General features: G+C 42.7%; 1 protein-coding gene across 4 annotated transcripts in view; it reads left to right on the top strand.

The window, feature by feature from the left end:
* Positions 1-11,637, top strand: part of Kcnab1 (potassium voltage-gated channel subfamily A regulatory beta subunit 1) — a 388,256-nt gene extending 376,619 nt beyond the window's left edge. For all 4 annotated transcript variants that reach the window (XM_074073924.1, XM_074073925.1, XM_074073926.1 and 1 more), the window contains 2 exons: positions 4,850-4,938; positions 9,943-11,637. In XM_074073924.1, the coding sequence (XP_073930025.1) occupies positions 4,850-4,938; positions 9,943-10,032 (179 nt within the window). In that variant the 3' untranslated portion in view covers positions 10,033-11,637. The remainder of the gene's footprint in view (positions 1-4,849; positions 4,939-9,942) is intronic.
* The last annotated feature ends 1,785 nt before the right edge of the window (positions 11,638-13,422 follow it).

Genomic DNA, 13,422 nt, shown 5'->3' with positions numbered 1-13,422 from the left:
TAAATATAGAAATGATTGAGATACTTTATACTTTTACACTCTTTTTTTAGACTATCTACAAAATCCAAGATGTATTTTATATCTACAACACATCTCACTGCAGACCAGACACATGCCAAAGCCACATATGATTAGAGCTATACATTGGGCAGAAAAGCATTTAGAATTTCAGTTCCCTTGCTTGGGAATATTTGCCAGGCGGTGTGATAAGCACTTCATACTCTCTTGTCTTCTTAGTCATCAAAACAATCCTGTAAGGAATATACTGTGAGCAGCACAATCTTACAGATGTCAGTGAGGATTTCCTGGAATTCACACAGTAACTGAGAAGGGAATAGAATGGGTGTCAGTGTCAGAAAAAAATCCTATGGTTTAAGAAGCAGGAAGGATTTGGGGCAAATCAGAGATAGTGACCCAATGAGATGAAAAGCTCACAATAACATCTATGCAATGCTATATTTAACAGAACATTTGTTGGTACCTTGACCCTTTTGAGGTTGGAAGTAGAAAAAGTTAGCTGCAGTTAACAGTAGTAGAAAAATGAGAGATGATTTCAGAGAGAGGAAATAGCTTATACTGCAATATATTGATAACTGTCACTTTAACCTTTTCCTGGCTGGCCTCCAAACTATCCTCCTGATCTCAGCCTCCCAAGTAGCTAGGATTGCAGGCATGGGCTTAATCCTTTCTTTAAAAAAAAAAAAAAATCCCTACAGCCCTAACAAGAAGAGTAGAAATAAGTAGCTATCAAACCATATGCAAGTTACATAGCCTGACATCAAGTTCTCGTCTGCAAAATGGATAGGATAATACATACTTTACAAACTTATTGAGTAAAGGGAAATTACATATGTAAAAAAAAGAGTAGATATTCAGTAAGTGGTAATGATGATGATGACAATGACAAGGTTTTTGCAAATAATTAGACACCCCAGACTTGAAATTTTCTCTACTTCAAACTATGGCATGTGGTCAGGGTAAGATACACAAAGAGAAACACCTGTGCTGCATGATCATAAAAGTCTTTAGGTGGTAACATGAATTTAGTGCAGCTGGCCCTCTCTGTCTATGGATTCAACCAATATTTACGTTGTATTAGTTACAAGTAACCTAGTGATGATTTAAAGCACACGGGAGGATGTGCGTGCAATGCCATCCCATCCTATATAATGGACTTGTGTGTTCTTGACTCTTGGCATCCAGTGGGGGCTGGGGAACCTATCCCCTGTGACCATCAAGGTATGACTATATTAAATTGCAGTCTGAAAGAGATAGAAGAACATTGTCTTCCTAGAGAAGAAACCTTTTAAAAATGTACACTTCCACTGGATGTTGGATATATGTGAAACACCCTTTGTAGAGACTTTGAGCTTAAATTAAAATATCCTTTCTTTCTCCTTTTCCCCCTCTAGGCCCCAGATGTCTTTCTTGTCTGTCATTTTTTTTTCTTCTTTCTTTAAAAACAAGCAGTTTTATTTTTAACCACAGAACTCTCAGAACCCAAAGGGAAATGATTTCCAGCCATACTGCCTTTGATCTACAAGGGAAGTGCAGAGAGGAGGGCTTCTGGCTTCCTTGGGGAGGCCAAAAATGACTTGGGGGCCCAAATGTGTGCCGGCTCCCTGAGTCACACACCTGCGCATGAGCCAGCCCTCACACCTCCTGTAATAAACAGGCACAGGCACTCTGCATGTGCTTGCTGGTGACACTTGGTTAGGAATGGTAATCCATGAATCAGCCGCAGGTGTCAGCCAGGGAGCTGGCCAGCTCTGCCCAGTGTCTTCTCCTGTGCCCTGAAGTCCTTTGGGGTATCAGCTGCTGTTGACATCAGGTAGTTTATGGACAGCAATTTGCCCAGAGCTCTGAGTTGCACTCAGAACTCTCACAAGGGAAAGTTCTAAATTCAGAGCAGGAAATAACACAGCCAAGGAAAAAACAGAAAAGAAAAAAGAGCCCTGAGTCACTTGGATTAGTGCTGTCCTAGAACACTACTTTGTCCACGTGAAAAGATTTAGTGATTGTCATAAAAGGCCCGGGCATGGTAACAGCTTAAGAGTATCAGTTGACAGCAGGGCTTTGTGCAAACAGGGACAAAAGAGGTGCAGAGAGCCATAGGTATCAATCATCCAAGCCTGTGTTTATCCAACAAACACTTAACAAGTGCCTACTATGTGCCAGGTACTGAGCATCCAAACTGCAAATAAGCCACCTCTCACAGCCTAATGGGCAAGTCAAGCAAATCAACCGGTAATGGAAATTCAGGGTTCTATTATTGAGAAGGCCATGGCGGGTTTGGGAATTAGAGTAAGGACACCCAACCAGCCTGAGATTCAGGGTAGGAGTTTAGGAAGTCTACCCCTGGAGAATTTCAAAGGATGAGTGGATGTTTCTGCAGCAAAGGAAGGGAGGAAGAAAAAGCACATTCCAGGCAGAGGATAGCTTGAGCGAAAGGCTCCAGGAGGAGCAGGAGGCGAAGGAGGAGAAGAGAACAGCATGGGGATGGAAAGGATTTCCAAACTGCTCAGTCCTCCTGAGCATAAAAATCAAGGTAGAGAGACATGGAACTGGAGAGGCAGATAAAAAGCAAGGTTTACCAGGGTAAGAAATGAGAGCTAGTTCTTTTTTTTTGTACTGGGGGTTGAACTCAGGGACTCATGATTGCTAGGCAGGCACTCTACCACTTGAGCCATTCCTCCAGCCCGAGAGCTACCTCTTTTAGGATAGTGATCTCGGCGGACACAAGCTGGAGATCTTTTAGCCAGGGAAGTGACACCATTGGATTTATATTTAGAGAAACAGCTGGATGTAAGGAAGTTGTATAGGGGAGGTAGGAAAGCCAGTGATACAGGAAAAAACTGTTGAGTATGGGATTGGGGACAGTAGTTCAGGAACAGAGAATACAGCTGAACCAGAGAAGTGACTCTCAAAGTGGCAGTCACTGTATCCATGCAATAGAATACTATTCAACAGTGAAAAATGATGCACTGAAACATCCTAAAACATGGAAGGAAGACATGCCACTGAAGAAAGCCAAACACAAAAAAACCATATAGTGTATAGTTCCATTTAGATGAAATGTCCAGAAAAGACAAATCTAGAGATTAAAAAGTAAATGAGCAGTTGCCTGAGGCTAGAGTTAGGAATAGGGATTAGCTACTCACAGGCAGGAGGGATCTTACTAGAGTGAAATGTTCTTAAAATTGAATTTACAATGGTAATAGTTGCACACCAAAATGTGAGAGTTAGCAAATGTATTATTGTATTGAATGTATGCTGAAAATACATACTTTGGGTATGTAAATTCTACATCAATAAGAACTTTTCCTTTTTTTCAAAAAAATAGGCACTGTCCCAGGTCAGCAGTGTCTTGTAGGAGCTTGTTAGAAATCCAGAGCTCAGCCCAGATCTTCTGAAGCAGAAACTGGGTGAGGCCGAGCCATCCAGATGAGGCTCATGCATCCTGAAGTTTGAGAGGCGCTGGATTAGAGAGATATCTAGGAAGGATAATCAGCTAGACCAAGTCCCATTGAAAGGGAATGTGGGATCAGAAGACCATCCCTAAGGGTTTCTCCCAGGTTTCCAGGCTGGAAAGCCAAGTTGCTGGTGACGCACTCAGTGAGACTGGGAACACAAGGCCAGCAAGGAGTTCACGGTGCCTGAGGGACAGCGGGCAGTGAGGTCCAGCAGACACTGCATCTGAGAAGCACCATCTGCACCTGCAGAAAGATCTAGCTCCAGGCAGCAAGAGACTGAGAAGTCCTCTGTAACCACAAGGGACTTCCTGGAGACTGTGGCTTCGGGGACACAGTAAGAAGGGGATTAGAACATGAGGAAGGGAGTCTAATCTGAGCTTGCAGAAGTTCAAAAATGTCGGGACAGTATCCAGGCAGGTACAAGGGGTCAAACGAAGCTTATTTTAGCATGGGAAAAATTTGAGCATGCTTTGTTGACACAGAAGATGATAGTAAGAAACAAAAAAATCAAGAAAAGAGAGAGGAATAATATATGAATTGAGTCCTAGAAAAGCCAAAAAAAGATGGATGGAAGGCAGAGTTTGGCTTTGGGCCAAAACAGCACACATCTTTTTCTGAAATTAGAGGATGTGGATTTAACACTTGTGCAGGTAGAAAAGTGAGGAATTAAGGAATATTCTACCTGAGAATGAAGAGAGGGCTTAAGGGTAAGTGTTGCGAGGTCATTTCAGGAAAAAAGGATATGACCAAGGGCCAAAGAGAAGTTTGTCAGGCTGGCTGAGGCCCATGGGAGAGAGGAGGAGAGGCATCAGACCATGATGTTACAACTCTCTCCAGCACATTCCCTCCCTCCCCAAGCAGGAGCAAAAACAAAGATGCAGTATGGATGGGGATTTGCTAGAGAAGAAGGGAAAGGTGTAAGGGGGGTTGAGAGTTGATGAGAAAGAAATTTAGACAATCAACCCAAGAGGTTCAAAGAAGGTTGACAGATAAGAAAAAGCAAGGTCATGAATAAGGTGGAAAGGGAGGGCATTGTGGACCCAGGCAGAACCAGGAACCCAGACAGTGGCTGGTGGGCACCGTGAGGTGTTGTCTTCAACAAGAACATAGAGGGTTGGGCAACCAGATGAAACAACCTGAGAGTTGAAGCCAAGCCTCCTGAAGAAAGTATAAGAGCCACAAACCCACAATTCAAATGCACAGATTCTATCCATCTTCCAGCAGCAGGGGGTGCTGCTCAGGCTTTTAATCCCAACAGCTGGTGTGTCATCACAAAAAGCAGCTCATAAATTCTGGCTGCAGCAAACAGCTGCGACTGGTGTTTAGCAGCAAATCAACATCAGAAATGCTTTGATACCTGTATTCTCTCTTCGCAGCGTGGTGCCTGAGGAACGAGGGTGTGAGCTCCGTGCTCCTGGGATCATCCACCCCTGAGCAACTCATAGAAAACCTCGGTGCCATTCAGGCAAGTACTGTAGCCCCTTCCAGCAAGCTCCTGGTGCTTATGAAGAGGTCTCCAGGCAGTGTCTGGGAGGAAGGGAGGCCTAAGAAGCAACAGAATGCTTTCACAGTACATGGACCCAGGGCTGTCCTCTGCCTATTAACAAGCAATGTCCCCCAAACTCCAGAGTGGTCCTTTGTGCAACAGCACATTCCAGTGTTGCACCTAGAACTGGCTTCCCAGGCCTGATCACAAAAGCCCGCTTAACTGCCTGCTTGAAATGCTTATGCAGTCATAAGACAATATGCACACGTTTATCCATGTTCCTTGTTACACACATGTACTGCCAACCCTCTGTGTGCCAAGTCTCTCCTTTGTGATCTCATAGCACCCTGTATTTCCCTCTTCCCATCATGACAGTTAGAAGAATGAATATACTATAATTTCCTGTCCCTGCCACCACCCCTCAGATAGTCTGTAAGCCCTCTGAGGTCAAAGACCTTCCTTGCTTTTCCACTGACTTCCCAACTCCTAGCATGCTACATGACCCTTAGTTATTACTCAAGAAATGTTTGCCATGCTTTAAGAGAAATGGACTCAAAATTCCATTTGGGACTTTCGGCACCACATCTCCCTAGAAGCAAATCCAGGAACCCACCCCACTCCCAACCTTCATCCCACAGGGATAACCTGAGGTCCAGGCTTTGGATGGAGGCTACAGTACCCTGTGAGCCTGCAGAGGCAGTAGAAGGGGAAGCTTTGAGAGGGACCCTCCTGGGTACTCTAAGGGGAGGGAATGGTGTATGTTGTGACCACCCAAATGCTACATTTCAGTCCTGAGCCTGCCCCTCTCCTAGGGATGAGCCTGCCCACTGTGCGTATCACAACCACTACCTACTAAAACAGGCAGGGATGTGTTTCCCTTTTATTCACTGAGAAATAGAAGTATCTCACAGCTTTTCCCCTTCCACCTGTCCCTAAAACAAGCCCTGTTATGGCTCACAAAAGGAAAAAGATAAAGGTGCAAACTTAATTAAACATAGTTTAAACACCCTTTCTAAAAATAGCCCAGAATGGCTTTGTTGCCTGGAAGGTGGAGAGAAGAAAATGTGCTGGGGGATAAATGGAACAGACCACCTGCCCCACCTCCACCTCTGGGCTTCCAAGAACCCTATGTGCCTAGTCCACATAGGGAATGCTCCTTCTTATGAGTCTCCCGCCTTCCCTTATTTTCAGTTATGCACTGGGAAATGATAAGACTACACAATGATGAGTGAATAGGGGAACAGTTTGTACACAAAAGAACTGAAATTCAATCCAGTGATTTCAATTCTACTAATATTTATGGAACACTTACTCCATTTGGCACCAAGCTACAGTGGGAGTACCGTGATGAGTAAGCAGAGGATCCTGCTCATAAATTGCTCATGGGCTGGCTGAGAGTGAATTAAGAAATTTATCCCCTTAATTCATTCAGCAGGTCTGTGAGAGCCTACTGTGCACCAGACACTAGCCATACCACAGGACACAAGAAAGATATTGTCCAGTCTCCAAGAGATTTACATTCCAGTAGGAGACAAATAAACATATAAAATTATTTCAGATCATGAAAAGGCTATTAAGTAAATAAATAGAATGTTGTACCACAGACCAATTGAGAAATGCGTCGGCCTACTTTAAATATTATCAGCGAGAGGACCCTCTAGATTATTCTTTTTCCAAGGCCTTCACACTTACTTACATGTCTTCAGCCGACATGTTAGAAGCCCAGGACTGTATTCCAGGCACTGGAAAGAGCAGTGCAAGAGCCTTGAGGAAGGGTAGGACATGACAGCTTTTTCCAGACACAGACAGTGTAGCCAATGTGTAGTAAGCAAAGAGGACACTGAAGTGGAGGGGCAGGCTGGTATTAGATGTCGCAGGACACCACTGGAGCCAGACTTTATTCCATAAGTAAGGAATCTTTTGGAGGGTTTTAAGAGGGAAATGCTTCCTTTTGAATGCTTAAAGATTGCTCTGGCTGCCTTGTGGAAACCATAATAAAGGGCAAGAGCAGGGGTCTAGACAATGAAGGTGGAGAGAATGGATAGCTTCCACAGGTTTGGGAAGAACAGGTTTGGAAGGAAGAGGGAAGACCACAGAATTCCTATCACACTAACACAGCAGGACCACTCTTTCCTGGAGGGAGGTCATACTGCCAGGGGAAGGCATAAAGAGGTAACTCCTGATAATGAGGGGGTTTTTTTTGGCAGTACTGGGGTTTGAACTTGGACCTCGTGCTTACTTAGGCAGCATTCTGCCACTTAAGCCACACCTCCAGATTGTTCTAAGCTTTAAAAACTGTGGGAGCACCAAGGGCAGCTGAGGGAGAAGAGGGATACATTTTGAGTCATTTTTCTTCTCAAACCATTTCCTCCGAGCAAGACTGGCTGGTGGCCAGATGACTTGATGGGACTTCTGTGCTCAGAGGGCCGCTACGTGGGGCCTTACCACCCTCTCCTGCTCTTCCACCTCCACATGCCCAGCACTGAAAAGTCTAGACAAGCTGTGATGGGGCCCCTGGACATGATGAAAAGTAGACTGGGCTGTTGGGGTGCCCAGCAGTGGTGAAACTGCCTGAAGAAGAATGGAAAGCATAGTGCATAGGCCCTTGTAAGGCTGGGCAGGCAGCTGCTCCAGAGTGGAATGCGCCTAAGGCACTCAAAAGCTAGAGAGGTGTGTGCAAATCAGAGCCTGGAGAGATGGGAGACTGAAGAGAAATTACAGCTGCAGTGGCCTGCCATCACTTGTGCAGTCCCCATCTTCCCTATATCCACCTAAAAGTGGACAGACTTGCCTCCACCCTGCCACCACCAATCTCTAAACCCTTCTGAGGCTCCCATCTTCTAATAAGAGAAATCCAGCTCTCAACCTCTTCCCAACACCCCCCCCCCACACACACACCTCCCAGAACCCTCATCTCCAGTTGTCAAGAGCCACTCAGATCCCCAGATGTAACCATGGTCATCCTCTGCCTCCAAAGTGACAATCAAGGTCTAGATCAACAGTTAACTCTGGGAGACCTTTCCTGATGCTGCAACCAGCCCCCGCAACACTAGCTAGACCACCCCTCACTCTACCAATTTTTCCAGGCAGTGTAACACCAAGGCTGCAAGCCTGGTAACCTGAACGATGTTTGTTAAATCTATGTAACAGCCCAGTATTTTGTAAAATAGTTGCCAATATTTAAAAAGAAAAAATCAGATGATTTCATATAAAATTCTGAATGGCTCCTATTGAAAATTTTGTTCTTACAACACTACATGTATTTTTCATGTTTTATTCAAGTCATTTTATGGTTTCTTGGGAGTGGGATGACTGGAGTTTGACCTCAGGCCTTCACATTTGCATAGCAGAGTCACACTTCCAGTCCATTTTGCTCTGGTTATGAGGGTCTCATGAACTGTTTGCCCTGAGTGGCCTCAATATGGTTTCATTTTTAAATATTTAAATGTTTTCTTTCTGAAATGTATTTTGACACAATGAAAAATTTTTCCCCTCACATGGCTAGCCCACTGTATTTTAGACACAAAACTTCCAACAAATCCAGTTTCTGCAATTCAGTCTCATTGTTACAATCCCTTTTTAAATAACACATTGGCTGCTTAGACCCTCTGAGACTCCAATAGCAGGAAACCAAACTCCTCCTTTTGCTCTGGAGAGGAAAACATTAACCAGAACCAAGCTTCCCAAGCTGAGGAGCTTCCCTACTGTGCCAAACCCCTAAGGCTTCTGGGGATAGCACTTGAGTGGACACAAGGTCACCTTGGCCAGCATGATTGCAGCAAAGGAAGGGTGAGGCAGAAACCTCAGAATCTGTCATCATAACTGCACTTCACCACAGTCTCCACACAGGGTCAGACTATTCAGCAAGAAAGTCCACCTCTGTCCCTTGTCTGATGGTGTAATACATGTCCTAGGTCCACTTCTCACAATAAATGCTGGCCCTAGATGAGTTTATCCTCTCCCAGGACTTCAATGACATGTCCAAGCAAATGGCTCCCAAGTCCTCAACTCCAGTCCTCCCAGAACTTAAGCTCCAAAGTGTCACTGGCAGCTGCCTTCAGATATGCCTAACCTCAATGTATCCTACTCCACACTTCATATTCCCCAAATTAGCTCTCCCTTGGTTTCCATCACAACAGTCTGCAACAACAGCCTTCTAGTCACTCTTGAAAACATGTCATCCTATGTCTCAGACCCACTCTCCTTTCCCACTCCACTGCCACTGGCCTTATTAAAGCCCTTATTATCTCTGGCTTGGATTGCAATGTTTTTAACATTTGTGTTGCCTTTCAGCCTCTTCCAATACATCCTCCCTTCCGTGTGTGATGGGGTCACTCACAGATCAGAAGTCCTGAGAGTTTCCCCACTGCCAGAACAAAATTCCAACTCCATAAAATGGCATTGGAGGCTTTCCACACCCTACCCAATTTCCCTTTTCCCTCGCCCTACCATTCCTTCCACCACTCTGTCCTCGACATCATTCCATTTCACTTTTTCATGCTGTTCCACTACCTGGGAGGCCTCTTAAGCTCTGGCCATAGTTCACCAGGCTCCAGACACCAGTTGGAAAGTGTCTTTTCCAAGTCTGAGGTGGACTGGTCCAAATCCAAATGTAGATAATTTTAAGTGTGAAATGTTGAAGGTCACACGGTGCCAAAAAAAAAAAGTATCTTAATTTTCTATGCTGATTTCACATTAAATAATGATTTGAATAAATAAGGGTAAAGAATGTATTAATTTCACCTTTTCCTTTTTAAGGCAGCAGCTAGAGAATTTAAAACTATGTATGTGACCCACTTTGTTTTTCTACTGCAGTCACTTCACTTAGGCCGTAGGCCTTCATTCATTTGGTAACAGGAGCCTGACCACGAGGAGCTTCCAGTGCAATGGAAAGCTTTCATCCTAACTACGGTTTATGGACGTCTGCTCAGGTGACCACTAGTACAATGGTGCTAACCACAGCTTTTGTACTTCTGCTCTCAGGTTCTCCCAAAGATGACATCACATGTGGTAAATGAGATTGATAACATACTACGCAACAAGCCCTACAGCAAAAAGGACTACAGATCCTAAGGCAATGCATGAGCCACAGAAGCTGCATGGGTAAAATAGCCATCTACAGTACAGGCAGTGTTACTGCCATTCTTCTGAATCACTTAGCAGCCTGCTGCTCAACCTCTAGTGTCCCCGGATTCTCTGAGGTGTTTGCTGTCGCTACCACTGTGCACCTGATTTCTGAGACATCTGAAAACTTACAACCAAGAAAATCCATTCTATTTTCTTACCTTGGACTGGAGTCCCCTGTCCTTTCATTGCTCTTTACACCTCATGCTTAAGCAATGGAAAGAATATTGGGGAAAGTATTATCTTCAGGCATTTGGCTAACATAAAGAAGGCTGTACATATATATTTTTTCAAAAGAACAAATCCACAGATGCGTTATGAATTGCATTAGAAAGAGTCAGAAGTCTGGCACAGGAGAATAAACAATTTTTTTTCCTATTTCACGTTCATATTTACAAGTTTCACATCACTTGCACTAATTTCTATTCACTTGCTCTCATCACCTTTTAAATATTTACTGTTGCCTGGTCCTGTACTAGTTTATCCAGTGTTATTTGGGTTCTAAAACTGTTACGTCCATTTACATGTAGAGATGATAAAAAGATGAATACTCTACTCTTAAAGACATTATGGCTAATTTATGAAAAGGGAGGAGTACACTGGCATGGAAACTTAGCTTTGAATAAATGTATCTGCAATTAAGTGTTCATTTTTTACATTTTATTACAACTGCTTATACTTTGAATTGCTTGTAGGCATAACTTCTGTAAGTTTAAATATTTGAGCTTTAAAAATACACATATGCTCAGTTTTGTAAGTAAACCTGTAAAATACCTAGAAAGGCAATGTTCTGTTTAGCTAGCACTGGGATTTTACAATATAATGAATGCTTGGTATTTTTGAGGCATTAACATGAAAGTAAATCATACAGGCTTTGTGAAAAACTGTACCAGTGAAGAGCAATGTGCCCAGTGAAGAGTAGATGTTCACAAATTTCCTGATTCTAGAACCATATGACATGCACTACTCTATATGCATGAAACTATTCACACGGATTAAAGCTTAGACTTGGAACACTCAGAATCTGAGTTACACCTAGGCCTGCCACCACTGGTTACTTAGCCTCATTAATATCCCACTTGAGAAAACAGTAAGAATGTATTTTGTGTGAATATCTGAAAAAAAAAAGAGAGAGAGACAAAACATGTTCCTGCAGGAGCTGGGGTGGTCCTTTAATTCTATTTGAACATTTGAGGGCACCCAAAATTTTAATTATCTGGTCAGCAAGTTCCCCACATAGCAATCACTTTAAGATTTACATAAGAAATATATTAACAATAAAATGCTAGTTTCTGTAATTTCCAGATATGTATTTCATGGCTAAGTTCTTAATCTTAAAATCTTAAGTGGGAGATACCAATGAGTATTTATCTTTGATTGCTACTGCAGGTAGTTTTAAGAGTTTGACCTTTTTTGCCTTTAAGTACCAGGTTAATGACGGAAATGGATCCTTTCTTCAGTCATCCACTCTATTTAATCCAGTGAGCTACTGTATGTACAAATGAGCTGAGGTGATGCTTAAGAGTAATAAAAGCATTTTGTGCAATCTCACAAGTTTTTATCTGATCTTTCATTATAAGGCATGACATGTATATATTTTTTCACACATACAATACACATATGTCACTACAAAGTAATTACCTAAATAAGTTATGGAGACAGCTAAGCTGCACTGAATACCTAACAAAACAGCCATGATCAAGAAGGCTTTGATCTAAGACCAAGCACATTGGTTCACACCTTAATCCAAGCTGCTCAGGAGGCAGAGATTGCGAGGATTAGGGTTCAAGGCCAATTGAGACCCACATCTCAACCAATAAAAAAGCTGGGCACAGTGGTGCATATCTATCATCCCAGCTACACAGGAAGCGTTAATAAGAAGATAGAGGTCTGGGCTAGTCTGAGGAATAAATGTGAGACCCAATTCGAAAGATAAAGCAAAAAGGACTAGAAGTGTGGCTCAAGTGGTACAGCACCTACCTAGCAAGCATGAGACCCTGATTTCAAAGCCCAGTACCACAAAAAGAAAGTCTGAGACCTAAATTGAAATCCAGCGCTCAGGAGGTGGAGGATGGAGAGAGTTCAAGCTCTACCTGGACTCCATATCAAAAGACCCTGTCACAAAAAAATAAATAAAAAAAATTGCCATCCAAACATTTCTCCCTTATTACTAGAGAAAAATAACTCCTTTCTCATTGGGCTTCAGAACACTTCACTAAGGTTAAAGCTTCTCAACCCACTTAAAAGAACCTATAAATCAAAACCAAATGCGAACATTATTGCTTTGCTGTACGAACAGACAAATTTTTTATTTATAAGCCATCTGCCAAGGTAAATATAGCAGACAATACATTTCAGTTATAACATTAAGGGGAAAAAAAGAAAATGCACTCTCATTTTTTCTCTTTAGGAATTCCTTGGCAGAGAACATATTCTGCAGGGTAACCTGGGAGTAGCCATCACTATGCTGAAATCTTGGGCAGGAGAAATATAAATTAGAAATCTCGAACCTGGCTTCCCATGTCATGAGCAGAGAAAGGCCACCAAGGTACATGGCAAAGTTTCAAAGAACCTTAGCTATCTGCAAAGCCACCTTCCTCTGACCAACAGGAAAGTGGGCCAGGAGAGATGAAAGAACTTGCCTAAACACAATGCTAGCTGATGGCAGAACCAGGTCTAGACTATGCACTTTGTGCTCTAGCTTATAGCTCCTTTCAGGAGAATTTTTCCTTATTAAGTTTTAAAGTTTTATACACAAGTAATTATGTATGAGAATTTTTTTTTAACTATAAACATTTTTTTCTTTATTTTTGAGACAAGGATCTCACTATGCAGCCCAGGCTGGCCTGCAAGTCAGGATCCTTCTACGTCCCCCTCCTAAGCATTGGGATTGCAGCTGCACATCACCATGCCAGACTAAACTGAAGACCTTAGTCAATAATGTGTCAGTATTGACTCATCGATTATAAGAAATGTGTGGCAGTAACATAAGTAACATAAGAGTTTAAGACGGGAAGAATCTTGAGGGGAGGGGCAGTATATGGAAATTCTACTTTCTGTTCAATTTTTCTGTAAACCTGAAACTGCTTCAAAAAAAAAATCTATTGATTAAAATAATCATCATTTTCTATACAGCTAAATACTTACTAAGTCAGATTCAAGGCATTAGAAGACAGTGAGGATGGTTAAGACAGAGCACAGCAATTATCAGTATATGGGTGTATCTATAAGCTCTCCACCATTTGTCCTGGTAGACATGGAAGAAGGGACTTCTGTAGACTTATGTCCTGTTTTGTTTTGGCCAATGTGAGAAGGCAGAAAGCTTTTGTTTGCTTTTCA

This window comes from Castor canadensis, chromosome 5 (genome assembly GCF_047511655.1).
Source record: "Castor canadensis chromosome 5, mCasCan1.hap1v2, whole genome shotgun sequence".
NCBI lineage: Eukaryota > Metazoa > Chordata > Mammalia > Rodentia > Castoridae > Castor > Castor canadensis.
This window is presented reverse-complemented; position numbering and strand designations above follow the sequence as displayed.